The following is a 26,952-nucleotide window of genomic DNA, read 5'->3' as shown; positions in this document are numbered from 1 at the left end:
AAATGACACACCACACGGGTGCGAACTACAAATCCCGGCATGCATCAGTTCCGTTGCCCGCCCGGCGGGAGGGCCACACTTGCCCGGGACTGTAGGCACCACCGCGGTGATGATTCCAGCCAGGGAAAATGAGAGCCTTTTGACCCGTGTTGCAAAGGGCTAGCTGCGATTCTAAACTGCTGCTCAGGCGCGACTTTGACCGCCTTTTGGGCTCTCTGCCAACCACAGACACAAGACTCCGGCACCCCGGGGGCCGCGCTGCCGAGGCCCTTTCGTCCCTCCCGCTGGAAGGGCTGTCTTCCGCAGCGCCTGATTGCAGGCGAGCCCGTCCAGGAGTCCCCTGGTTAACGAGAGTGGCGAGACAGGGACAAGCAAGGATCGGACAGCGATAGGAGGATGGCCAGGGCGCTGTCGACCGCCAGGCCGGGCAGGCGGCGGTCGGGACGCCCCACGGCAGGGGGCGTGAGCCGCGAAGGGAGGTGCGACGAAGGCTGGAGGCTGCGGCCACGGCCATGTGAGAGGGGCTGTCCCGCCGCGGCTCCGCGGACGGCGGGCGGGCTGGGGGCTGGGCCGAGGGCGGGGTGCGGGGAGGGCCGAGCGGAGGGTGGGCCGATGCCGCCGCTGGCTCTTCCCGGTCGTGGGTTATATAGCGAGGAGCGTGGAGCCCGCTCAGAAGCGGCCGGGAGCGCTCTGACTGGCAAGTGGCGCTCCGCCGCGGAGCCCGGTGCCCGAGTGACAGCCTCGGGGCGTGCAGGGCCGGGGAACACGAGACCGCGGGGGCAGCTGCAAGCGGGTGGGCAGCGCTTCGCCTGCGCCGAGCGGGTCGCCCCTTGCCGGCGCTCCCGCTGCCCCGCACCCCACCCTCCCACCCTCTCGCAACTTGGGTCAAGTTGACAACTCCTGCGGCGGCCGGCCGGCCCGGGCAGGCTCTGCGGCGCGCCCCTTCCCCGGCTGAGAGGGAGCCGCGGCGCCGGCTCCGGGGACGCTCGGGCGGCGGCGGCGGCTTGGCCATGAGGGCAGCGCGCGCCGCCTAACTCGCGGCTGTCACCGCCGCTGCAGCGGGACCGGCCGGCCAGGCGGGCGCTCTGGGCCGCGCGGGCGGCCGCCGGCAGGAGGCGCCGAGCCGGGCAGCCGCCGCCGCGGGCACAGCCCGGAGCCACCGCGCCGAGCCCCGGCGGGAGTGGCCCCGCGCACGCAGGGCGCGACGCGGCGCACTCGGGTCCGGCGGGCACCTCGGGGGCGGGCGCGGGGCGCAGCCTTCGGATCCCGGCCGCTCTGACAAGCGCCCCAGGGCGGGGAGCCGGCGCGGGGTGGGCGCGGACGCGGGCGCCGGGCTCGTGCGGGCGTCGCGATGAACATCGTGGTGGAGTTCTTCGTGGTCACTTTCAAAGTGCTCTGGGCGTTCGTGCTGGCCGCGGCGCGCTGGCTGGTGCGGCCCAAGGAGAAGAGCGTGGCGGGCCAGGTGTGCCTGATCACGGGCGCCGGCAGCGGCCTGGGCCGCCTCTTTGCGCTCGAGTTCGCCCGGCGCCGGGCTCTGCTGGTGCTCTGGGACATCAACACTCAGAGCAACGAGGAGACGGCGGGCATGGTGCGCCACATCTACCGCGACCTGGAGGCGGCGGACGCCGCGGCGCTGCAAGGTAACTCGGACCTGCGCGCGAGCATTGTTGAGTAAGCCCCTCCCCGCCCCCGCGCCCTACCCCGGAGGACCGCGAAACCCCACTGTCACGGTCAGCCCCGCTCTCGAGGAAGAGAACCGCCCCCCCTTCCCCTCGCCATGGTCTCCTGCGAGCGGATTTTACCCTTGGTAAAGGAACATGATCGCCCCTATTGCAAGGGGGAAAGTAAGCCAAACCTTGTCTTAACGCAGGTCCTCTCTCTTTGGGGGCGACTTTGGGGTTTCCTAAGCCCTCCGAGGATAGGGCAGGCAGAGGGAACTTGGTAACCCTAGGCTTGAATCCTAAAGAAATGCCTCCGTCGCCCTTGCGAGGAGAGGAAACTAAATAAAGTGTCTCTGGGAAGTTGTTCTCAGAGCCAACGGCCGCACGTACACGTATTAGTGTGGTCCAAACCTCCTAGCCTGGGGCAGCGCTGATGGTTTCATTACTTTAGCCCCGAGAAAATACATTGTTTCAGCAGAGATAAGTGAGTACTTTAGTTATATACTCAGCCTGATTGAAAGGATGCCCTGCCTCTTAAGGCAAAGCACTTGAAGGACTTAAGCCTTTTTGTAAATGTATTCCATGTTTTTGTAACCTCAGGAAACCAGATTTCTGTATATTTATCAACTGACCTGAACCTGAGACTTTTTACAAAAAAAAAAAAAAAAGGCCAAAGTGGAGATCATAACCATAAGTATTAGTCCAGGAAATTTGCTTTTTGACAAAATTTTTCCTTTCCAGGAAAAGCATTGAACTATATATACCGAGATTAGCTTGGGCACCACGCCTCCCCCATAGTGATCATTTGTCACCAAAATTACTGGCACCTGCCATTTAGGTCAGGCTATCAAAGGTTAAAAAACATTACATTTTCAATGATGGTGTGGAGGGTAGCAAATACAGACTGTGCACTCTGTGCCCAAACTGAAGAGATGAAGTTATTCTTTACCCAGGGAAGAGATTTTGGTTTTTCAGTTGAGATTCTGTGTGATGAAATTGCATATTGACCTGTGAACTTGATTTGTGTGCGTGTGCTTCTGAGGGGAGTTCAGCTACTCCAGTTAGAACAGACCTGTGTGCCCAGCACTGTCAGTAAGAAACTTTAGCTTCTGTTTCTTGGCTTTGGATGAATTCCGATTATTAATTACAGCTTTGATCCGTGAGCCTTGAGGTGAGCTTTAATTTTGAGGGTGCTCATACTAAAGAGTAAGAAGAGCTGCTTCTGGCCACTGTTCCCCCGAAAAGAGGAGTGTGTAGCGTGTATGTTTGGGAGGAGGAGTGTTACTCCCTGGGCTGAGATCAGTTCTTTCCAGGTGTCTTTAGCTCCAGGAAGCTGATCCCATGAGATCTGCCTTGTATTGGGCTTGTCACAATGACATGATTCTCCCCTAAGCAAAGTTCTCCAGCAAATCGTTGTAATTCCCCAAGACTTTTAGGGGAGGAAGGCAGCTGTAAGCGCAGCCATTGGCAAGCCCGACAGTATTAGAAACTGGAAGCTCAGTGTAGTATTTTTGTGTCGTGTGATCTTTGGCCTACCAATTGCCACGGGACTCACATTTTGCAACTCCCTTCTCTGTTCGTTCCCCGCCCCCTCATCTGGACTCCTGTGGACAGCTGGGAACGGTGAGGAAGAAATCCTGCCCCACTGTAACCTGCAGGTTTTTACTTACACCTGTGATGTGGGAAAGAGGGAAAATGTCTACCTGACGGCCGAAAGGGTCCGCAAGGAGGTTGGCGAGGTCTCGGTCCTGGTCAATAACGCCGGCGTGGTCTCGGGGCATCACCTTCTGGAGTGTCCTGATGAGCTCATTGAGAGAACCATGATGGTCAACTGCCACGCACACTTCTGGGTAAATATAAACATCTTCGTTTTCATTACTGGGCCCACTCGATGAGAAGGTTGGGATGGAGGGAGTCCCCAGTGCCAGCCAGAAAGCCACCTGCACACTTATACCATCGGGCTTCCTTCTAATTCACTGTTCCCCATGGTGAGTTACAACATATGCTGGTTACTATTAAATCGCTGTTCCCCGCCCCGCCCCCCGCCTCCCAATTCAGAGGACTGTTTTTTGAGAGGGCAGAGGACTGAACATTTTGAACTAGTTTGAAAGATTGCCATAAAAATAACAAGAGGAAGCATAAAACCCTGGGTTTGTTTATTTTACTTTCTGTCGAGTTTGTAAAACATTGGTCGTTCTTATGAATTCCTAAAGTCAGAGTTTAGGCTTCCAAATTACTGCTCAGCCACGTTTTGGAAAGTGCCAGAGATTCTGAGATCAGCATTTGTGGTCCACTGGGAGTGGTCAGGCCACCCTGGCAGGCGCTCGGTATCCACTGACCATCCGCGGGGTCTGTGGCATTGTTCCGTTGGAGAACATCTCAGCTTAGAAGATGATGCTTCTCCTAGGAGAAAAGAAGTCACCCTGATAGGACCCCAGAGTCACTACATTGGGGGCAGGGGGATCGTGAGACCTCCTGGACAAGGAACTTAAACTTTATCAGTTTCTAGGTGATGGTTAGGGCATCAGAGCTACTACGGCATCCCAGGATGGGGGTGGGGCTCTCTGCTGCTCTGGGACAACAGTGACCCCAGTTGTTCAGCGGAACTGATTCAGTATCCGTGGGTGTGAAACCCTCCCCTCTAGCAGTGCGCCGTCGGCCCACTCATGCCTTTCTTCCTCCAGGGTGTTTCCCCTTTACTTCTGTAGACAGGCGGGTCCCCTAAGGGAAGGGTAAGGAAGTGGGGTGGCATGTGTTTTCTCCCATAGGTGGATTAGCCTTCTAATCAAACACAACAAAGAACTGTTTCTCCTAAATAGGTCACATTAAACCTTATTAATTTTTAGCAACTGCTTAAAAACTTAATCTGGCTTTGGAAGGACTTACTCAAACGTGGCCTCTTGAACATCACACCATCTCTGATCCTGGAAGCACCTTATTTTGATGTTTTATTTTCAAGCATGAACTTTAATTCCTTTCCAGACCTCTAGAAATGAACACGTAAATGACGTGAGCTAACTCATATCATGTTTTTTGATGAGGAAGGAAGGAGGGTACCAGCTACATATTGGGGGGATTTAAGTGTGCTCGTGTGTGTGTGTGTGTGTGTGTGTGTGTGTGCACACGCACGCACATGTGCACAGTGAGGGTGGGGAACAGATGAACGTCCTTACTGCTGCAAGGTTCACAAGAACAGGTGGCAGGTGACAAGGGGGTGGATCGGATGAGTAAAGGCCAGCGCAACTGAATAAACCAGGCACCACGGCTGATCAAGAATCGCGTTTGTTCATAATTCTGAATAAAACAAGTCATCGCCACGTGAAACAAAAGACGTGCACTAACTGAAGTTGGGCTGCGCTTTTCACATTTGAAGAGCGGTAAGGGCGCGAGCCGATTTCGGTCAACCCATCATCGTCCTTCAGCAGATACTCAGCCATCAGTAGGCTGACGAGGAGCCAGACGCCAGGACTGGCTTTTCCCATTAACCTTTGCATGAAATGATGCATGGTTTCCGAACTCTAAACGTTCACCTACACAAAATAGTCTAAAGTTTTAACTGTCTTGCCTCCTTTCTCTGCACGATTATTTTGCTGAATTGTAGAGTTTCTAATGCAACCAGATTTTTAAAGAAATCCCCTACAATCTGCAGAGGAAAGCGGCTTCTCTTCACTAGATGTCCTATAAAATGAGAGAGCAGAAAATCCATAGCTTGAGCTTTGAAAATGCACATCAACCGATGTCTGTAGCTTGAACATTTGGCTACTTTCTAATTTAAGGAGAAAATTAAATCAAGTCTCCAATAGAAAAATTATTGTGGAGCTGAATCTATATAACGAGAAGGAACAAATAACCTTCCCAGAGGCCCCACTTTGCTTCGAGATGTTGCTTAACTACACAATTTAGGGAGTTCTTGGACGCCTTGGCAGTAATGACGTCACTTTGTATTAAAATATGGGAGGCTCCTGAATTCTCCAGCTGTTTTTCCCCCAAGCATCTAAACTTAAGAATTTATTTTCAATATTGAGTCAGAAAATTCATTTTCAAGTTGGAATTTCTGACCCCTCGCTGAAAACCTTGTAAGAAGTTGAGATCTAGCAACTAAAATGTAAAAGAAGACCTACATAATTTACAGTGACTTGGGTGCAGGGGGGGGGGGGTGAGGGTGAGGGGTGGTTTACATGTTCTAAGAGCCACCTAATCCAGCTTCCCTTCCAGTAGTCCTCTTAGGCGAAAATGTCCATGGTGAACTGTCCAGAGATGTACTGTATTGGCGTGAGCTGCTTTCCTTTCAGAAAAAAAAATAAATATGTCCTTGTACTATATTCGGATGGGGAAAGAAGTTGCTCCATACATTTTAAAAAGTAGATCAACTAAGCAAAGACTCGTTCAGTCAATCGAACAGATCGTCTCGAACTAGACTTGTAAGTAGCTGTCGTCGTCTGTTTTCATAAAATAATCTGTATTTGGCAGTCCTGACCTAGAGTTAAAGTCATATGCAGTGAAACAGAAAACCATGTGGACATCCACCGAAAAGCTGTAGGTGCTGCTACTTCCAAACCTTTTCTCACACTACTCCCCGGCCTGGAAGGCCCTCGTCCTCCGCTCCGTCTACCTTGGAAGGCCCAGGCCAAGTTCCTTCTGTAACCTGCTCCCCCCGCCCCAGCATACATCTGGCATTTGCGCATAGTGGAGCTGCAAGGGTCCTCAGAAATCACCATGCCTCTGCCGTGTTTTCTGACGAAGCTGCAGTCCCACGGCTTGTCTAAGGCTCTCTCTTCTGGCTGCTCTTCTCCCGCAGGCTTTCTTGTCATCCCCAGCCTTTGGTGCGTCCCACGTGCTCTTTGGTGTAACTTCTTATACCCTGTGCCCTGACATCCCGAAGTCGACGGCAAGCTGTCTGAAGGCAGTGTCTCACAGGCATCTCTTTGTTTTCCCCGCCTGGCACAGAACCCTACCCATGAGTCACTCAGTAAATGTTTGAGAATAAAGGCTGGGCTTCTGCTTAAATATTTAGACGAGAACCTATTCAGAGAGTGCCCGCACAGGTCTGTCTTCTGAAGTTTCAGCGGGTAAGCATTATGCTGGACTAATTCAAGCCGGGTAAGATTGATGAGGTTTCAAAAATGGGGCTGGCTCACATTCGTTATTGTTTGTACCTCCCTTTGTTTTCCTACGCGGTTTTTCCATTCTCCCTGTCCCTTCCGTGTGCTCGTTTTGACTCTGGTGTATTAACCCTGCTCAGTGGTGCAAGGCCAGCGGCTGGGAGAAGGCTTGGTGTGGCTGTAGCAATTTGCATCAAGCTCAAATTGAATGTCTGGCAACCATTCATATTTCCCGATGACCGGGCCTCAAGGAGAGGATTTGTCCTGTACCCCCTTTCTTGCGTCTTACTATTTCCGTGCACGTTGGAAGTTTTTCAGCACTTGGCAGCGTTCTGCACAGCCCTCCGGTCTGCTCCGATGCTCCTCCATCTTCCAGTATTCTTCCATCACCAGCCGCTCTGCTAGGGACCTTGTCTTGGCCACCAGTCAAGAAGTGACAGATTTGGGGTAGGTTCTAGGCAGTGTGACCTGTTGTGCAGCATTCGTGGTTGGGACAAGACCATGGAGAATGGTATATGGACGATGGTCTCTAAGTTTGCCAGAACCACAAAACACTCACTTAGGCTCTCTGTATCGTGATGAGATTCAAAGGCTTGAAAATGCCTCTCTAGTATCCTTTGAAATGTGGAAAGTTGGCTTCCATACGGGAACTGCAAACCCATGTTTTCCCCAAAACGTGTTATTTTTTAAGAGGAGTAGAATCTTAGCTTGCCATTTCTTCCTAAATCACAAAGTTTTATCTGTAGGTCCTTTTTGACCAAAGAGCTGCATTTGGCTTTTATACATGCACAGCAAATTGATCCCTGATTAACCAAAAGGGGGAAGCAAAAGCATTTAACTGCAGTCTTTTATGTTATGAAGAAATTTTGCATGGCAGAGGACTAAATCTGTCAAATTAGCTAGTCGGTAATTTACTTCTATTGATATGGTAGTCAGACAAGATAATTGGTAGTTAATTAATAGACCACTTTACTTAAAAGGTTTCCCAGTTTTAAAATACTAATTACTGAATTAGGCATTTATCTATATCCAAATGTCTAAAGTCTATTTAGTTAAAATCCATCCAGGAAAAGTAAAAGCCCACCAGCTAGATCTGAGTAATGCAGCACTTAAAGACATTAGTAGCTAATATCTCATGAATGGTCCCTAATCATTAATGTTCAAGTTCTTTTGTGATTTACTAGTTTTTAATCTCAAATACTGTAATCCTCTGTTCTCTGGTTGGAGAAATCTAGTTTTGCTGAAAGCCTCTTAGATTTAGAATTTTTAAAAAATTTCTAAAGTATTCACATAAAACTATATACCCAAAATTTCCTCCTCCAAACCATAATGCTAAGAATTGTTCAAGAATGTATTTTATAGAGCATGGTTTTCCTGTCTCGGGATAGCTCCTAAAAGCTTGGAATGCAATGCCTATTTCTACGCCCATACTAGGACTGGCTTCTGTTGTTAAAAAAATATATACACATAAAAAAAAAATCAGTGCAGTCTCTGTAGATAGCGGCGAGAGGAAACCTGGGACTGTGTACCTGCCAGGGTCACTTCATAGCCTTTCCTGACGCAGTGAGGTCACATGCTCATTGAACTTTGAGCGTCCGTATTTGATACATTACACGCCAGGCCCACATCTATTGCTACTGGAAATCAACACCTGTCACGTGACTGGTGCGAGCAGGGAACCGTACTATGAAAATCTTCCCAGCATCTTTAGTAATATGTTCTCATCTGCGTCTGGTCATTTCAGTTGCTTAGAAGATACTACTAAGTAACCAGTGTCATATGAAAAAATAGCAGTGCTCCCCAAGCCGCAAAGCCAGTGTGCAGCCGGGTCTTTTATCTAACCATCTCTCCAGAACGCTGCGCTTCAACCCCCGTGAGCCCACTTTCTCCGGCGTCTCTGCCTGTCTCCTGTCACTCTTAACCTCCCTGCTTCCGAAATGTAGTGAGTGACTCCAGTACCGTGTGCTCAGACCTCTTCTCGCTGTGCCCCTCTAGCCGGGCGATCCGTGTATTTCAGTGGCTTCAACTGTGATTTCCGTGACGGTCCCCAAGTTCAGCAACTGTCTTGTCCGTTCCACGCATTCCCTAACATCAGCCAGTCTCAGAATTGAACTACCTTTTGCCCTGTCTTGACTTCCCGGGTGTGGCCGGTACCAGGCTCGGAGGCATCAGCAGTACCTTTAACTCTCCATCCTGCACGCATTCATGGGCCAACCAAATGCAGACTGCTGCGCAGCCTCCGCGTGGCCGGTCCCCCCCTTTCCACGCCCGCCTGCACCTCTGTGCTTCCCTCCCCTCTCGCCTGGACACTGGAAAGGGCCTCTGAACATCTCTCCTCGCGTCCAGCCGTTGCCCTCCAGCCTTGGGTTATCTAAGCAGACTTGAGTTTGTCACGTGCCTGCTTAAAGATTGCGCTGACTGGAACATACCCCAAACCCTCGTGTGACCATATTGTCCACCGCATGAAGTCCAGGTTCGCTAGCATGGCGGCTGAGGACCTTCCAGAGCTGATTTCCACCTGCCCCCCAGGCTCATCACCTGTCTATCCCTGGTGCACCCTAAACTCCAGCCGGGCGGGCCACCTCCGTGCCCTTGCAGGAGTCCGACACACTCAGCTGCTCTGCCGTGTGGGAGCCAAGGTTAGATGGTTCAGACTCCTGAGAGAGAGAAACCAGCACTGTCAAAACATTCTCATGTCGACGTAACAGTGTCCTTAGACATTCAGGGGCAGTCCGTACAGTCGTCTCAGATCCCCGGTTCAGGGAGTGGCCCCCTCGTTGGGTTACGTGCTCCTTCTCTCAATTCCCGAAAACAAAGTTGGCGTTTGTCCTTTTCTCCCTGGTTATTTCTATATCCAGGGCTTTGCCCATTATCCGCCCAAGTAGAAATTAACGCACAGGACACGTCGAGTGGAAACTTTCTTTAACCTGCGCTGAGGCGAACACCGACTGAAAGCTCTTCAGAAAGGATGGATGGCAGTGCCCGACCGACCTTGGCAGTTGGCTGCAGGATCCGGTCCCTGGGGAAGAGCTGCACCCCACAGCTAGATGCTTCACGGCCCCCATTCTCTTGGGTAGTCTCTTCCTTTAAGTTTGATTTTACCGTTATCATTTTTCAGATTTTCGAGATCTTTGGCAACTTCGAGTGACTTAAGTTAACTTGACTATATATCTCTAAGAAATGGCAATCAGAAAATGCCTTTCAGGCAGTTTGAATACCTCACCTGGGAGTTAGAATAAATTTTTTAAGTAGGAAACCTCTTTTTATTTAAGTTTTCTTCTTGAGGAATATTAATGGCAGATTCATCTAAGATTTCTGTTCTAGGACTTTGAGAAACAATTAAGCCTGTTTCAATTATGATAAGTGGCCAGTTTGCCTTTGTCTAATCCAGGTATCCGCCTGTAAGATAGATGTGTAGTTGACGTGGTTTGCTTCTTTTCAGATGATCAGCAAATAAGTAGAAGGTTCATGTCTACAGTGCACTTACAGCCACTGGACTCTCTAAGTCCATTCCAGCCTGTGTTAAGTCCTACCTACCCAGATGTTTTTGACCCCCAAATTGTACTTTGCTGAAATTCCACTAGGGGGTGTGATGGCAGGGTGGATTTGTATCTCATTTCCTTCGCACACAATCTGTAATTTTCTCAAGATAAAGGGCCTTTTTGTAGCTAATCTTTGGAGTATGACAAACTCTGATAGTCCCTAAGAAATAGGGAACTATTCCCTGCCTCCACTGAATGGGTTAAAAAGTTGTTTTGAGCCTCTAACTCTGGGGATCAGATTGAAATGTGTTAAATCTCTCTTGCTCAATTAGTGATTTCTTGTCTCAGAAGTTATAGCAGTTAGCTATTCAAAGAACTAACCTCCTCTTAAGGTTTCTGTTCACTGACCCCTTGTAAGCATAACTGGAGAACACCTGAGAGGATGGAATCTTGTAATTCTTTCTTTGAGAATATGTAGTCGTCAGAGCATACGGCTGGTCCCCGCAATAGGGCAGCCTGAGAGAAGGTCCCTGTGCTGTGACGACGCTCTGCTGAGACAGGCTGTTGGGGGTGAGGGTGGTCAGAGCATGGCCAGAGGACTAGATCACGCGAACCCCGACACACGTGGCCGGCCCGTTCCGGTCACTGGATCTCTGGGTTTAGGGAGGCTCAGAGGTGCTGTCTTTCAACAGCGGGAATGCTAACATCTTTCACTTGATCTTACCCAGCATGGCCCATTCGTGAATCCCTTTTTCTTTTTTACTTTATTTGTCAATTCTCTTAAAACTCAAGTTCACACCTGTCAGGGACCATTTTCCTAAATGCTCTGAAACTAAAATTAAGTGAACCACAGGGAAAAAAGTTGAATATCCTCTCATAATGATCATAAAACTTTCAACACTTCAGCAAATGCTGCTAGAATATTTAACAAGTAAGGGCAATTACTGCCGTAACCTTGAGTGCTGTCAAATTAGCCCAACTGACAAGCCACTTACAATGAATCAATGAATTCACATTTGGAAACGAAACACCTCTTGGTCTGCGAAGCTTGCAAAGCTCACACAAAGCTGTGTGGAAGGCGGTGACGGCCTCTGTTAGCATTGCGCATTGCGAGGACCTTGGCTTGGCGATTTTGGGTCTAGGGGAGCCACAGGGTTTCTCATTTGCTGCTTTTGCATAAAAAATGTGATTTTCTTGCCTTCAAATAGTTGAGTTCTGAAAGTTTTGAATATTAACATGGTTAAGCTTCTTAGTGTTATTCTAAACGATGGGGCTCAAAATAACACTTAGCAAATCAGTGTAACTGGGAAAATATTTGTGGTGTAACTTATGTAAGCACATGGGTATTTTGAGGACAAGTGAAACTTAAAATTCAAAGCCTGAATTTTCCCACCTGCAAATTGTAATTAACATACTGCCCCCTACTGATTTCTCAAGGATTTTCTAAAACAAGGTAGCTCTACGATCTCTTGGGGGGATAAAGAACATCGGGTATAATAAATTATTTTCATAGTTCTGTACTAGCCGTTAGTATTTTTACATTTGCTGGACACTTCTCCGTCAAGCGTTGGAATTTATATTTTAAAACCGTGGTTTTTCTGCTCCTAGTAAAACTGGCCTGAAGAACAAGGGTTGGCAGGGGTGTTATTGGAAAGCGCCTCGGTGTGTCCCGGGGCCCCCCAGGAGGCTGGAGGAAGGGGGCTGGGCAGTGTGGCTCTGCGGTACCCTCTCGCGGTCGGACGCTGGGTTTGTGCAGGAAGTGCGAGGCCTGGCCCTGCGCGGAGGGCAGGGAGGCCTGGCAGCCACACATACAAGAATCAGGAATTACAGGAGCCTGAAAAAACAACATCAACAAAAATAGATAGCACTCACAACCAAAATAGCCTGTAAACAGATGCTTAATGAGCCTCGTGCACACTTACTGTACTTTTATATAGCACTTAAATTTTACAAAGCCCTTTCATAAGCACGCTTCTCAGTTAAGTAGAGCCATTATCCTCGTTTTTATGGGTGAGGAAACAAACTGGGACAGGTTGTAGGACTTGACTAAGGTCACCACCGGGTAAGGACGCAGCCAGGACAGGGCAGGCTGTCACTCTAGCTTTAGTTTAGAGCCTCTGCAAACCCAGTGAGTCCTCACTTAACATCATCCATAGGTTCTGCGACTTTAAGCAAAATGACATATAACGAAACTGATTTCACCAGACAAGAGCGACGTTCCTAGGGCATCTCACCGGGCTCACGATGAAACGACAATGCCCGGGACGGCATGATTGTCCGAGGGCCAGCTGCGCTCACCTGGGCTGCACGTTCAGAGTGCCTCGGCTTCCCCGTGAGTCACTCCTGCCTTTGTCCTGTGGTCCGACACCAGAACCCACCCTCACGTGTTCGTTTGTTTTTTTATGAGCACGGCTAGTTTAGCAATGACTAATTAACTCTAGCTTAATATCCCCAGGAAGTTTGCGCCATAAATTAGACAGGCATGTAAAATTCCAGGCTGAAGAGCCAACAGCGCACTAGAATTTTATTCCCGAAGTGCAGCTCGTGGTTTTTTTCCTGTGCTTTTTCTGTCCTTTTCCGTGGTCCGCATCTAAGGGGGTTCGTTCGTTGACAAGAGCGTGGAACATTCTCGGTCCCTCAGCTTCCTTCCTTCTCTTCCTCACGTGTGTGTCAGCATGGGCACACTGGACACGAAAAGTAGGGAATGAACAGGGCTTTTCTACTAAGACCGAACAAAGTTTTGTAAATACTTGGTGCCAATCTTTAAGCTTATTATCTCCTGGAAAATGTAAAACCTTCATTCTATTCCATAATGATCTTATGAGATCAGAATTCCAGATAACTCCATGAGCTTTGCTTTTGGAAATGCTAATCATGGATTTTCATAATCGTGCAGTGTGGGCCGGCCGATGGTGTCCAGACTCACCGCCCAATCATCTAACTTTCGAAGGGGTAATTATTTCCAAGGTAGGGTTTTCTCACAGGCTTACCAAACCATGAAAGCTTCATGAACGTGGGAGATCAAAAAGATAAATGGCCGAGACTAAAAGGGTCTGAGTTTCCTGTGCTGAACACCGAGCTTTCAAAGCCTCCGTGGATGACGGGAAAGGATTTTGAAGCTTTCTAGGTCTCGTTTTGAGAGCTTGTTCTCATGTCTCGTGTCTCATGTTGCGGGGTGCCTGAGCGCATTTGGGCTGCTGTACCAGGGTACCGAGGCCTATAAACGACGGAAGTGTAATTCTCACGGTTTGAGAGGTTTGTCCAAGATCCAGACTCCAGCCTACGCAGCGTCTGGTGAGGACCCGCTTCCTGGCGTGTGGACAGCTGCCTTTGCTGTACCCGCACGTGGTAGAAGGGGGTAAGCAAGCTCTCTGGGTTCCCTTCATAAAGGCACTAACCCCATTCACGAGGGCTCCAGCCTCATGACCAAGCCGCCTCTCAGAGACCCCACCTCCTAGTCCCTTCACGTTGGCTGTCAGGATTTCCACATTTGAATTCAAGGAGCCGTGCGCATCCGCACCGCGGCAGAGGGGCTTGCTAGCGCCAAACGCGGGCCCAGGGCCGGTGCGGGCGGCCTGCACACACTCCAGCAGTCGTTCGTGAAGCTCTGCGGGCCTTGCACCTGGACTTGGCCGTCCTTTATCAGATAAACATTGACGGGGGCCGGAGCGGGGTGGGGTATGGGGCGTCCTAACCCCTGAAGTCCTGGTTTGAAGGACATGGGTAAGATAGAGGACAGAGAAATTAGTCTGCCTATTTTGCCGAATTTCTAGGAGACATCGGTCAGCAGGGACTTGAGGTCTGGAGTCGATTCTCCCGCTCCTGCTGGCTCCCGACGCTCAGCCTGGGGTCCAGAGTGGCAGCGGCCCTGGGCCTGCCGGCCCGCGCCGGCCCGCATGCTGCTGGTTCAGGTCCCGGGTGACTCTTATGCACATCCAAGTCCCAGGAGGAGCTGCTCTTGAATACTTCCCTCCCTGCCCACTTTCTCCGTATTCTCCGTTCCCCTCCCCCCTTTTATTCCTCCTGAGCTAATCAGCCCCTCTGATAGCCAGGAGGCTGCCAGACCACGCACCCAGGGCCTGCCCTCGCCCTGGCCTAGGTTTAATCCTTTGGTTTGGGATCCTGTCCAATGTCCAAAAGGAAGGGCTCAGGCGATCCTTATCACTCTTCTCCTTGGTCACTGAGCCCAGTACGGTGTCCCCAAAGCCATAAGCTTTGGCATGAAGTCGGGGCCGTGCGTGAAGAGCCCCGTTCTTTCTGCCCAAGACCAAACGGCTGTGGGGAAACAGGTCCCGAGAGGGCAGGACAGAGCCTCTGCCCCTGGCAGATCCATCTTTATTACAACCTCTGTGGCGTGATTGGAGTTTGGGGCAAGGTAAAGGGTTTCATGGCAACCTGTTGTCTGGCAGACAATTTGGCAGCAATTCCGTGGGTTATTTTCGTTATTCCGTAAAGTTGTTAAATAGGGGCAGCGGCCTGAGCTTGAGAGAGATGCCGGGACAGCCCTTTGGTCACTGAGGCCTGGGCCAGGGAGAGCAGCATTTCAGACACAGTGCTCAGCGTTCCCGGTGTCTTTTAGCATGGCGGGCTGCTTTGGGCTCAAGGGAAACGCGGAAAAACAATCGTTTCACAGGCAATTTGTAATTTCTGTAATATATAAGAGGCATGAATTCGAGTTACATTATTTCAAAAGGCACAGTCATGACAACATAATGTTTAATGAGTAGACATTTTTACTGCTCACAAGATGCTGGCAACCGCACTAATGGAGCTGAGACCTTCCTGAGTCATTTACGAGAGTCTCAGGCAAGTCACACCTCAGCGCTCCAGCTTGTGTTTTGAAAGTGTGGTAAGAATCGAAGAGAGAATTATTGGCTATAAGTCGTCGCCCCATTTTTGAGCTAAAAAACTTGGCGATATTTTCATCTCACGAGTGAGCTGCTTCGAGAGGGGTCAGGTAACGGGAAGGGCAAGCGAGGGGCCGTCGGTTTCTGGACTCCGAAGGCCGCTGGGCCTTCCAGGCGGGTGGAGTCTGACGTCCTCCTTTCTGAAGTGTCTTCATGGCAAACTCCGAATCGTAAGGGGAGGTTGACACCCGAGTCCCTGCCTCAGGGTGGATCCGACCCGTGCTCCAGCTTGGGACGGCAAAGTCAATGAAGCATTTACTTCTGCCGAATAACCGACGGCGTCGTGACCGAGGTGTCTGTTCGGAAAGCTTCGCTCGTGCAGCAGCTTCCCGGGCCAGGGCGACTGCAGGAGCAGACGGCGCGTGTGTGTGAAGGATTAACCGCTGGCCCTGCGGCCTCAGCGTGACAATGCAAAGGTGGCGGGTGTGACGCGGGGACGGATTCTGCGACTCTGACGTCTTCTCGAGCGTGTCCTCTGGCTCAGGACGGAACGTTCTGTGTCGCTCCGACAGATTCTGGTGCGTGTGTTGTCGAGTCTGCCACGTTGGGGGCCCCGCTGCACAGTTTGTCCCTTTCCATCTCTGCAAACACACCCGAATAGGAAAGGGAAAAAAAGCCGTGATCCAGCTCCACGAATTTCAGAATTTGTGCTGTTGACTGCACCTAAACTTTTAAAAGTCAGCGTGTTACCAGCAAATACTGGTTTGGGTTTTATTTCCTCATCAAGGATAATTTTGTAATGAAAATCTTCAAGTCATGCTTTCTGTGGTCAAAGTGAAACGGCTAAAGTTGCGTGCTCGGCACATTTATTACGCAGACACCTGTGAGTGGACAGAATGAGAAGTAGACAGACGTTCAGCCCCGTGTCTCCGTCCCGGCCTGGCGGTATGTCCGTCGCCGTTTTCCAGTCTTTGCGCACACTAGCGATTTATCCCGTTAGCCTTTGCAGCACGGTGCACCGTCTTTTGCAATGCCTTCAGTGTTTTGTACTGTCAAATCCTAGTTTTCTAGGAAGCAGTGACTGAGTTTTCAGAGAAGAGTGCCACCACCCGACGTCATTTTATCCTCGTAAATAAGTATGACAAAGATAAATTCCCCCGCTAGCCACACAGGCGGGAGGAGCAAGCCCACGGCGAGGGGGCCGAGCTTCGTGGAGGTGTGGGTGGAGGCGTGGGTGCCGTGAGCCCGTCCAGTTAGATAGTCTCCGTTCAGTGGAGTCTTGATTTTTTCTTTTAATTGTATATAGTGCTATCATTTGGCAATTCTGAAAACCTTAAACACATATCAGCACACCGTACCACGTACGTCCCGATGGTGGTCACCCCCTTCTCGCCGGAACGTGCGCTGTTTCTGGGACATTAAATGAGAGAGAAGCTCCTCGAAACGGTTCTGTTACAAGAGGCCTTTTCTCGAACTGACCACAGGATGGTCGCGCAGCTGCACAAACGCACAGAAACGCAGTGCGAGGCCTTTTCCCGCGGCGAGAAGCCAGCCCTGCTCTCCCCTTCGTACCCACAGACCTGGCGCGCGGGGGGCACGTGCTCGCATCGCGCCCACGCCCGGCAGGTGCCCTCAGCCTCGGAGTTTCCAGAGTCGGGCTCCGCCGGACGCCACACTTCTTCACATCTCCTTTGTCTGGCCGAGGGCTGATGTCCCCTGACAGTGCAGTCTGCCATTCAGCTCGCCGAGAGCCATGGGGAGGGCTGGAGCTGTTGGGAGTTAATGTGGCGTGAACCCGACGTGGGAAGATTTCTCAAGGTGGGACATGTCACGTCCATGTCCGCTCACGCTTCTGTCTGAGAAGTCCTTGTTTATGTTATAAGTACGACCTTCACAGTTGCCGTTCAAAGTGCCCGGTGCTTTGAAGAGGACCCCGGAGAGGACCCCTGAGGAGCCCTGGACGTATGAGGCTTGTGAAGTGTGTTCTGTGCGAATGTCCACGTGAACGGCCTCTTCCCTTTTTTTTTTTCTTTTTAAGTCACATAGCAACCCTGTCAGCTGGGGGCAGATTATGGTATTAGAGTCTTGTGATAAAAAAATCAATCGCGGGTAACCTAACATCGCTCTCTACACTCTTTAGCCAGGGTCCATTATTAAGAGTTTTCTGTTTTGCAGAAAAGATAATCCCTAGGTCCGTTCCGACTCTAAATTCTTCCAGTGAGCAGACCAATTAGTGCAGATCGGTTGCTGACTTTGAGACTCTGAACTCAGGAGTCAACCGTGCACTCCAGATTTTCCTCGTGAGGAACTGGATGTCCTCTGTCTCGCGGACGTTGTAGTAAGCGGACATCTGGGAGCGCGGTCCTCTGACTCAGGTTAAGCGTCTCGCCAGCCTGGCCAGCGCCCTCGGCACCCACCCACTCTGGACTTCCTGTAGCCATCACTTCGCCAGGTGCTGACTCCTGCCCTAGGGGATCAGTCCGTCCGTAGCGCGGAGGAAGCACAGCGGCCCCAGCGCTCGGCAGCACGTGCGTGAATTTACACTTACCCGTTTGGGCGTGCGCGGCAGGTCCGCCGTCTGTGTCCCTCTAACGACTCTTTGAGACAAAGTTGAAGATCACGACGAACCTCAGCGTGAACTGACTGGTGTCATGGCAACTGGCACTTCACCTTTCGCTGGTCCCATCTCCACGCTGCAGTACTTGTGCGCATTAATAATTCATTGCAAAGTGCCGGATTTCTTTGTGCTGTCAAATTGTGTCAAGGACGGAATACGCTGCACTATCTCAGATGTCATCTACCAGACTGCTGAGGGCAAGCGTAATTAGGAAAGAAAACTCGTCAGGTTACTTGGGAAAATTCCTCAAAGTGTGATGCTTTCTAGCCGCCCATTTGCAGCGTTTTTCTTGTAGTGTAAGGGATAGAATTAGTGCTGATCAAAGTTTATTTGGTAACGTGCGCCTGACATAAGGCAGGAGTCTGGTTGCGGAAATAATGCACGAGCGGTAATTGGTCACCTCCATTCAGGCAGCAAAGGAAATGACTAGCAGCCTTAGTGCTCAGTCACGTGGCTCGGGCTCCAGCGTGAACCCCGAAAACTCAGGTTTGAACGGAAACCTGCGTGGCCCCGACGACTCTCGTCCCAGGCCGGCCCTGGCCCACCACGCAGTGGGGAGGACCCGAGCAGGTGTGTGACGCCGGCTCCGGAAGACAGGTGGGCCAGGTCCCGGCCCGCTGTGGCCCTGGGCGGCTTTCGTCCCCTCCGGTTTCCTCAGCGCTTGGCTTTCCCAGCATTGCTTGTGGTTTTTGTCACAGTCGTGGTGTCAGACCCATAGCTGCTGAGCCTCCCTGAGTAAAGAATATAGACCTTTGTCTTGGAACGGAGCAAACACAGTGACACGTTGGCTCTTGTTCATACAGAGGCCAAATTTGTCCCAGATGAGGCAAGAAATCACGTATTTTAAACAAAACATTGACCTGACATTACCTTTTTTTTTTTTTAGCTAACTCATCCTTCTCAAAAATAAAAAAAAAGCTTCATGTTAAAACAAACAAATCTATGTCACACTTTGCTAGCTACTTAAAATGAAGCATTTTTCCCTGAAAAATACATTTATAACCCACAGTTGGAAAAGATTTTAGTTACTTAGCCCTATTTGGACTCTTTCGTTTCTCTTTTTCTTCCCATTTTTTCCTTTAAATGTAAAAGCAGTAGCTTAAATGTCTCTCCACATTACTGGGGGTTTGGGGGCGGGCAGGGGGAAGAAGCCCAATCGCGTTTTGTCTTAGAACATGCAGCTTTCGCGAAGGATAAACCAGGACCGTGTCCCACGGACGCCCCAGGGTGGCGCAGCGCGGCGCTGGTGCGTGTGAGCGCCGCCTGGGGGCACGAGCGGGACCTGCCGCCATCGCAGCCGTCACTGCCTGGCCGGTCGCCACGCGGCCCCCGCTCGCGGGAGGCGCTCGAGAAACACTCGGAGCGGGAACGCATGACCGCCACCAGACCAGCCTCGTCAGCTCCGGGGCCTCGCAACGACTCGGACTTAAACAACTGCCAGGGACTTGCTAATCTTCTGTCGCCCGGTTTTACGTGGTGCCGGGACCTGGGTGAGTCACTTAACACCTGCAGGCGACAGCGTGGCGCACGAGTCCCGGGGGCCCCCGGGGCCAGCCCACGCGGTGTCGGCGCGCCTCCCGCCGGGGCCCGCGGAGGGCGCCGCCCGCATGCCGGTCCTCGGGATTTAATATTGAGTTCTTATTCTTAAGAACTGACAAATAAGCTCCCGCATAGCGAATCTATCCCTGTGTTCCAAGACCAGGCAAACTTTTGATACTTAGAAATGATCTCTGCATAGCATCAAGAATAAATTTTATACTTTTTAGTTAACCTAGGAACAATTAATCACAACCAGATACTTTTAAAAAGACATAGGTTTTTTTTTAAGGACAGGTTTTCTAGTTTATATTGGAATAAATAAGCTTCCTTGTGGTGCTACTTTATTGTAATTCTTTCCTATAATGGCCTCAGATAAGCTACAGAGCCCAAAAGCAGACCTGTAACGACCCGAAGCGCCACAGCTTGCCTTTTTTGGCTCTCGAGCAGACCAGAGTCCTAATCGCTGTCACCATCGCCCTCACCACCCCACTCACTAGTACGAAGGAATACAATCGAGCCGACGCGCTTCTCTGCCACACGTCCTGCGGTGCTGCAGGCCTGTGAAGTCGTGAGAAGTGCCGGCCACTTTCTCTTCGCCGAGCCTGTCACAGCCGTTCTGCCTGGGTAGCCGGAAGAATCCGTATCTTCCAGTTCAGTCTGGGGCAGCCAGACAAATTAAAACAATCAGAATCAAAGTACCATGAAATAATTATATGTTACAGTGACGGGTACCAACTGTACGCCTTAAAGGAAATACGGACAAAGTCAAGGTGAATAGAACGTCGGATAAAGGCTTAGCGCCCCCACTGCCTTTCGCAGAGAAGTATCGGGAAACTCTTTGAAAAGCATAAGAGGCTCTGCAAACATGTGATGAACAGTACACTTTGAATGACATGGGAGGGCTGTGGGGTAGCCTGTCGGGGAAGAGTGCATGGGTAAAGCCTCACAGGTGAGAATACGCGTGACGTGGGCGACAACGGCGGAGGCCCAGAGTTGGGGGGAGAGGGGCGCCCCGTTGTCAGGAGTCAGACTGGAGAAGCCCTTAGGACGCGTCGCCAGGTTCATCCGGCGAGTGTGTGCAACATGGACTGAGACGAGGACCGGCTCCAGAACTGACGGAGTGACTGTTTCTGATCTTGTACATGCAGAAGTTATCACAGCAAATTAGATATTTATGCAAAAATTCAGTGATCCCTCAGCCAGGAAATCCTCCGAGAGGGGAATTCAGCTCTTCAAGTCCATTGTGTAGTGTTTGGGTTTTTTTTAACTTCATAAATCACGGGGAGCTGTGTTGGCAGTGGGCTCTAACTCAACAGAGACAGATTGCTCTTTGCTGCTTTCTTTTAAGAAGCAGGTTATAAAACTGTTGGGAGCCTGGTAGAGGAGTTCATAGATCATCTCAAGCAATTTGAAGTAATTAAAAAAAAAAAATACAGCCTTGCATCTCGAAGGCAGGAGAATGAGAGGGAGACGAGAACCGAGTGAATGAGAAAGATCCCTGCCCCCTGTCCCCCGCCCCCCAGCCCACTGCCGCGGAGCTGCCCCAGGGCCTGCCTCCCTGGGGCGGTCACTCCCCAGCATGCCCCACGGCGCGGTGTGCTCATTCGGAAACTTCTGTCAATGTGCGGACACAGTTTTCTTTAAAATGACTCTGTACTTTCACCCTGTTTTTTTTTTTTTTTTTTTTTACATACTAAAATGCTTTTTACTTCCTGTTAGTATGCTTTGGTGACAAAGCTTCAGATGCTGGCAATGACGTTGGGACATCTCTTTGTTCATGGGTTTATCACCGGTTATGGCTCCTAGGTAAACAGTAATATGAAGCACCTGTTTGAGGGTAGGCTGGCGGCCCCTCACAGGCCACGAGGTGGCTGTGCTCAGGCGTCGCGAGCATGAAAAGGCCCCTGACCTGGGAGTCATCTGGGTTAGCAAATAACTATCGCTTGGAAGGCGGTGGAGAGCCTCATCCTGGCGCCTTTCTTTTCATCTGGACGGTGCCCTCAGAGGGTCTTGCGTCACAGGCTTGTCGGTCACGGCTTGTGGTGGGCCTGCCATGCCAACGACATGGTGCGAAGCTAACCAGATGTGTAAAGGGTCTTCTCTTTCCGATAAGTGCTAAGCCTTTTTTAAAAAAAAAACTTGGGGACTGGAACGCGACGTGAGTAGAACTTTGTTTTGTGACCCTGGGTCAGGTTTCAGAGGAAACGTGTAGCATCACTTCTGAAGCTTGCCTCTCGCCTTTTCAGACCACGAAGGCTTTTCTCCCGACGATGATGGAGATCAATCACGGCCACATCGTGACGGTCGCGAGTTCCCTGGGATTGTTCAGTACCGCTGGAGTGGAGGTTTGTCACACAGAGAGCATCTCCTTGATTCAGTCGCCGTATCTCGTGACAGATCCACCGAAACCCTAAAGCGACTGCCCACACGCGCGCGAAAGCCCTCTCCCCACCCGTGTGCCGACGGCGGGGCGGCCCGCGGTCGCCCACGGCCACTCGTCCTCGCTGTCCGGACAGCGGCGGCCCGAGAGGGCGGTGGGCCGGGCCTCAGGGCGCCCTGCTTTCGTCACCACTTTTGCCTGATGGCGGTGGGGACGGGCAAGGTCGCGAGTGACGCTGTGGGGGGCACCGCGGTGCCGCGGGAACAGAGGAACGAGGCCAGAGGTCGGCCTTCCGTTTTGGCCAGACGTGAGCTATCTCGTCGTAGCTCATCAGACGCCGTGGTTATGGCCGAGGGGAGGTGCGTCCCGCTTTGTCTGCTTCACGATCTTCGGGTGACGAGGCGTGTGTCTGTATACCGTTCTGTGCTCTCACTCCCGTGGGTGCCTGTGGCCTAAAACCGAAGCGTCGCCCCCTGCAAATGTGCGAAAGGCCACGGAGCGGACGGCTCCCGCAGCCTCCCGAGTCTAAAGCTGGGGGGTGGAGGAGCACTTTCTTTCTGTGCCGTGTGTCCTTAAGCTACATTCTGGTTTAAGTTTACAAGGTACAGTTATCATTTTCGTTTGTACCTCACCCTCAAAAGAAAAGCGGATCCTAACAGCTTATAACCTAAGCGGGACTCGCCTTTGTTCTCCCAGCATTAATGTAAACAAACTGGTTCTGCAGTCTCCTTTACTGAACAAGAGCCCATTTGTAAATTTTCCAGACACTTCAAAGTGAACCTCTCTCCGTTTTTTAACTCCAGCTCGTTAGCTTTCCTAGACTCCTGGTAACTTCCCCAAAGTAATACGATACTTCGTTGCTGTGGCAAATAAAGTGTTCATTTGTCTCTGCTGTTGCTTTGAAAATATTATTTCTGCACTGAACCACATCAGATATCTGTCTTTTAAAATGTTTTCCTTTTCTTTGCTTAGTCACCTGTAACCTTTTGTAGCAAACCTGTCACCAGACTCCTAGGCGGGGAAGCAGCTCGGGTTTGGTGCGGGGTCCCTGCGCGCGCTCAGGGCTGTCACCCCACTCTCTCCCTGCAGGATTACTGTGCCAGCAAATTCGGAGTGGTGGGTTTCCACGAGTCCCTGAGCCACGAGTTAAAGGCCGCCGAAAAGGATGGAATTAAAACGACGTTGGTGTGCCCTTACCTGGTGGACACCGGCATGTTCAGAGGCTGCCGGATCAGGTCCGTGAGAACCGGTCTTATCACGAATGAAAAGCTCTTTTTCAAATCATCTTTCCCTATCGGGAGACCACGTGCAAATAGCTCTTCAGACGTAGGCGGCCTTGTACTCTGAGTATCATCTGACAGGTAACCCGTAGTTTTCTTTGGTCAGGGTGTGTGACACTGAGGTGGCTGAGAGTCACAAGCGAGGGTCTCACGCCACCCCGGGGTCGGCTCGCGGAAGTCCGTCCGGAGGCGTCCGATAGATCACGGCCTCTCCGCGCCCTCAAGGAGAAAGCACGAATACCCAGGAATTTCCTCAGAAGACGCTTGTTTAGGAGAAAATTTATTTCTTTAACGTTAGTGTTAGTAAATAAATGCGACTTTGATGTGGCTGTGAAACGATGTCACTGTCACAGAAGAGCAATGGCCTTTGAACGTCACAGTTCAGACTTGGGAGCTTCCTTTCTCTGCAGAGTGTATGTAACTCGATTCACTCTGACAGAACAAGAAGGGACGTTTAGATTTACTAGAAATGAAATAAAATACCCACCCACTTTGAAAGCAGGCGTATGCGAACATAAATGTCAAGTCACACATGACTTGAGCTCCGCAGAATAAACAAAGCCATGAATCGTTAAGAGGGTCCTTGCGAAGACACGCCGGCTTTGAGATCTTTGCTTGGATGAGTTTGAAAGGCAGAGGAAGATGAACCTGACTGAGCCCGAGGTAGGCGGGGGCTGATTTGAGTCACTTCCAATCTCAGGCTGACGCCGTCTGCATGGGAATTATGATTAGGCTATTTCAGCGTGTAACTTGCTGAATAATGCTGAAGGTAGGAGGTCCCAATGCGCTGCACCGCAGAGACCCTAGAGAAAATGCCTTGCCCTTCCCACTCCAGGCGTCCTAGAAGGCGTGGAGCTGACTTTTATTCCCCCCGGGGAGGTGACATCTCTGTTGACGTGACGTCATTTGAACTGTACTTAAGGCTGAAAGTCTGCATCTTGTGGGGTTAGTGTTGGTAATGCCAAACACTCTCTCCTTCTGTTGAAAGAAAAATGTAGAGAAATAATTCGAGATATTTTTTTAAGGCATTTTAAACACAACTCGCTTTGCAGAAAAGCAGACCGATTTTTTTTTTTAATAACTTGTTTTCTAGACTTTGCAAATAATACGTGTTCAGAGGGAAATTTGGAAAATACAGACTAGCACAAAGAAGTAAACCCAGTGGACCCGTCTTGTCATTCAGATAACATCGCTGTTAACGTTCTGATGTGTATTTCTGGTCTTCCCTGTTTCGTGTTCATTCGTAATGGTATCTTTTACCTACATAACTTTCAGGAAAGAAATCGAGCCTTTTCTGCCCCCTCTGAAGCCTGACTACTGTGTGAAGCAGGCCATGAAAGCCATCCTCACGGACCAGCCCATGATCTGCACCCCCCGCCTCATGTACATCGTGACTTTCATGAAGAGGTAGCCGGAGGGGTCCCTCGTGGGTCGGGTCCGTCCGCATCCGCCCCCGCGACCGACTGTCCCCCATCCGCTAACAGCTGTGGCTTTGCTTTCTAGCATCCTCCCTTTCGAAGCGGTCGTGTGCATGTACCGGTTCCTGGGAGCGGACAAGTGCATGTACCCCTTCATCGCTCAGCGGAAACAAGCCACGAACAACAACGAAGCGAAAAACGGCATCTGAGACATCTTTTCCGAATGGGACGCCATTTCCTTCAGAAGACGATCGAGACGTTTCAGTCCGATCCACGTTACTGACATTCTCTGGATTCTAAATCCGTGTGGACTTCTTTTTTTAATCAACTTAAAAAATAATAATAATGATGACGATAATAAAGTTTAAATTAACCAGCTATCGAGTGCGTGGAAAATGTGATCAGCAGAAGTGAGCTCAAGTTGTCGCCAGTGGGGCCCTTGTCAGGCAGAATCCTGGAATCAGTCGCGTCCCGTAGACAAGCACTGTGTGACATCTCCGGGCCACCGTTATTTTTTTTTAATGAGCAGAAAGTCTAGAGACGATAACTACAGTGTGTTTCATGTGCGTGGTTTTTCTTAATTCCCATAGAGTTGATTAATTCTTGTCATTAAACTCTAGCCATTTGACACCCTTGGAACTTCAAGGGCTGACAGTGCTGTGTGTCCTCACGCTGTCTTAAGTTTCAGCTTTGCAAGCCGGTGTGGCTTTTTCATGGTGTTTGTGTGTACGGCTCTTTCGAAAAGGAATTTTGAAATCTCCATCAGTTTGAATTAAACGATGTTTGATTGTTACAGTGAAGGTGATCCGGTCTCTTAAAGTCGTAATGACTGAAGTATTAACCGAATTTTAAGTTTCATCTCTGAAATCTTTCCTTAAGTATCTATTACTCTGGAGACCTAGTTATCCAAAAAAGATCATACCTTTTCTACCTGTGAATTTTGCTGCATACAGAAAGTGCCCTTTCCTCAGGAAGTTGCTGTGTTTCATTTCCTTGGATGGACTTTTATCTAGAATACATAGCAGCTCTGTAAAGAAAGAGTTTCTAAAAATGGGCAAGTCCCATTTTTGTGCCAACTATGATGAGTGAGGGGGGAAATGTTATACTATGGAGTAGTATGGAAGGTGTAAAGATTCTTTTGAAAATTTTATTCACATTGTAGAACAGCAGATGACATTTTTACAGTATTTTTTTGTAAAGCAAACTATTTCGTGCCTTGAATTTGGTAAATGTGTCCTAGTGAAACAGTGTAAAAGTGAACTTCTACCTCTGTATCTAAATGCATACCACCCACCTGTAAATAACTATGAACTATCATGTGATTGCTTTTTTTTTTTTTTTAGAATGTCTTGTTTAAATAACGACCAATGTTTAAGGCTATTGAAATAAGCCATCTTTTACTAATTAATTGGGAAGTTTTATAAAGTACTGATTAAATTTAAAGAATTAACTTATGTGCATCTGAGTGTGTGCTTATTAGTTATCGGCTATGTCGTAGGGAGAATCATCATGTGCTTTTTTCCTCTGTGCCATATCATGCCTTAGTTTAAAAAAAAAAAAGAGTTTGAGCGGGACAGTGCCCCGGAGCAGGCGCGAACAGCCTCTGGTGCCGTACACCGACATTCCAGGGTCGCCACTTGAGATTAAGGCCTTTGTCAGGGGCTTGTTTACACTAAAAGAGGGAAAATGGAAAGAAGTCTGTCCGTCACCTGCGCATTTGCGCCGCAGACCGAATCCACCCCGTGTCCACGCACAGAACGGTCCCGGCTGGCCGCTCGGGTGCCCATCGCCCGTCTTCACGGGGAGCGGCTTCCCGCTGCGACTGAATTTCTCTTTGTAGATGGTAACCGAGCCCAGGGCCACGAAAACGATGGCGGCTCTGGCTGCCTCTTCATTTCCCATTCTGGGTTCGAAGGCGCGCTTTGAAGCAGTCTCCTGGCGGTGTGGGCGGGGAGGCATTTCGGAAGCCGTCCAGCCTGCCTCGGAGTCAGCCCGGGCACACTCGGCCGCCCCAGAGAGGTCTGGTCCGCTTCACCCGCCCGTTTATGCATCTCAAGACGAAGGGAAGTCGCCCTCACATTTCATTTTATTCTCATGTGTTGTAATTTAAACCTATTCCTATTTTTGTTTGTTATTACCCTCGGAAGGTTGTCCATCTCTGAGTTCAATAAACCCTTTTTTTTTTTTTTTTTTTTAGTATAAATCTTCACTTCCCACGTCCCAGCTTAGTTTAATTACGTCCGTGGCTCTCCCTTGAACACTGTCCACATTCCCTGGCCGTAGGGTTTGGACGGGGACACCGTTAAGGCAAGTTTCGGACTCGGGACTCCTGACATGCTCCTTCGTCCCGGCGTCACGGCCTTGGGGTCACGCTGCGGCGACGATCTCCCCAAACGCGAGCTGCCTTCTGGTCAAGCCCGTGTGCTAGGGCTGCTCACGTCAGTAATTGCCAAGGTTACCGCTTATTCATCCACACTCCCCCGCCCCCCCCCCCGTCCCCCGCCTTGACATTAATGCCGACTTTGAACATGTTCTCTTTGCGGTCATCTGGCCCATTCAGGCGACCGGTCAGGGCCCCTGGGCTCAAGGCTGACCCCTAAGGAGACCACTTGTCGCCCAGCTAGAA

The 26,952-nt window shown here is 50.4% G+C and overlaps 1 protein-coding gene and 1 long non-coding RNA gene across 3 annotated transcripts in view; one reads left to right on the top strand and one right to left on the bottom strand.

The window, feature by feature from the left end:
- Window positions 1-631: 631 nt before the first annotated feature.
- Window positions 632-25,780, top strand: RDH10 (retinol dehydrogenase 10). 2 transcript variants are annotated; one of them, XM_036232792.1, is made up of 6 exons: window positions 632-1,640; window positions 3,276-3,511; window positions 21,441-21,593; window positions 22,718-22,863; window positions 24,184-24,315; window positions 24,412-25,780. In XM_036232792.1, the coding sequence occupies exons 1-6, from the start codon at window positions 1,352-1,354 to the stop codon at window positions 24,533-24,535; spliced, it is 1,080 nt and encodes a 359-aa protein (XP_036088685.1). In that variant the 5' UTR covers window positions 632-1,351; the 3' UTR covers window positions 24,536-25,780. The 2 variants fall into 2 exon arrangements, with proteins under 2 accessions (XP_036088685.1, XP_016009191.1); XM_016153705.2 differs by having other exon boundaries at window positions 638-1,640; window positions 21,495-21,593.
- Window positions 20,916-26,952, bottom strand: part of LOC118611976 — a 30,155-nt gene continuing 24,118 nt past the window's right edge. Inside the window, exon 2 of the long non-coding RNA XR_004954576.1 lies at window positions 20,916-23,886. This is a non-coding gene — a long non-coding RNA (uncharacterized LOC118611976). The remainder of the gene's footprint in view (window positions 23,887-26,952) is intronic.

The sequence above is a fragment of the Rousettus aegyptiacus genome, unplaced genomic scaffold, assembly GCF_014176215.1.
Source record: "Rousettus aegyptiacus isolate mRouAeg1 unplaced genomic scaffold, mRouAeg1.p scaffold_m13_p_15, whole genome shotgun sequence".
NCBI lineage: Eukaryota > Metazoa > Chordata > Mammalia > Chiroptera > Pteropodidae > Rousettus > Rousettus aegyptiacus.
The sequence above is the reverse complement of the archived record's forward strand: the minus strand, read 5'-3'. Positions and strand labels throughout refer to the sequence as shown.

Excerpts from the sequence above, each read along its gene's own strand:
- RDH10 (XM_036232792.1), top strand. The coding sequence starts at position 1,352 with ATGAACATCGTGGTGGAGTTCTTCGTGGTCACTTTCAAAGTGCTCTGG. Across the intron at positions 1,641-3,275 it reads GGACGCCGCGGCGCTGCAAG|CTGGGAACGGTGAGGAAGAA; the intron begins GTAACTCGGACC and ends TCCTGTGGACAG. Across the intron at positions 21,594-22,717 it reads TCAGTACCGCTGGAGTGGAG|GATTACTGTGCCAGCAAATT; the intron begins GTTTGTCACACA and ends CTCTCCCTGCAG.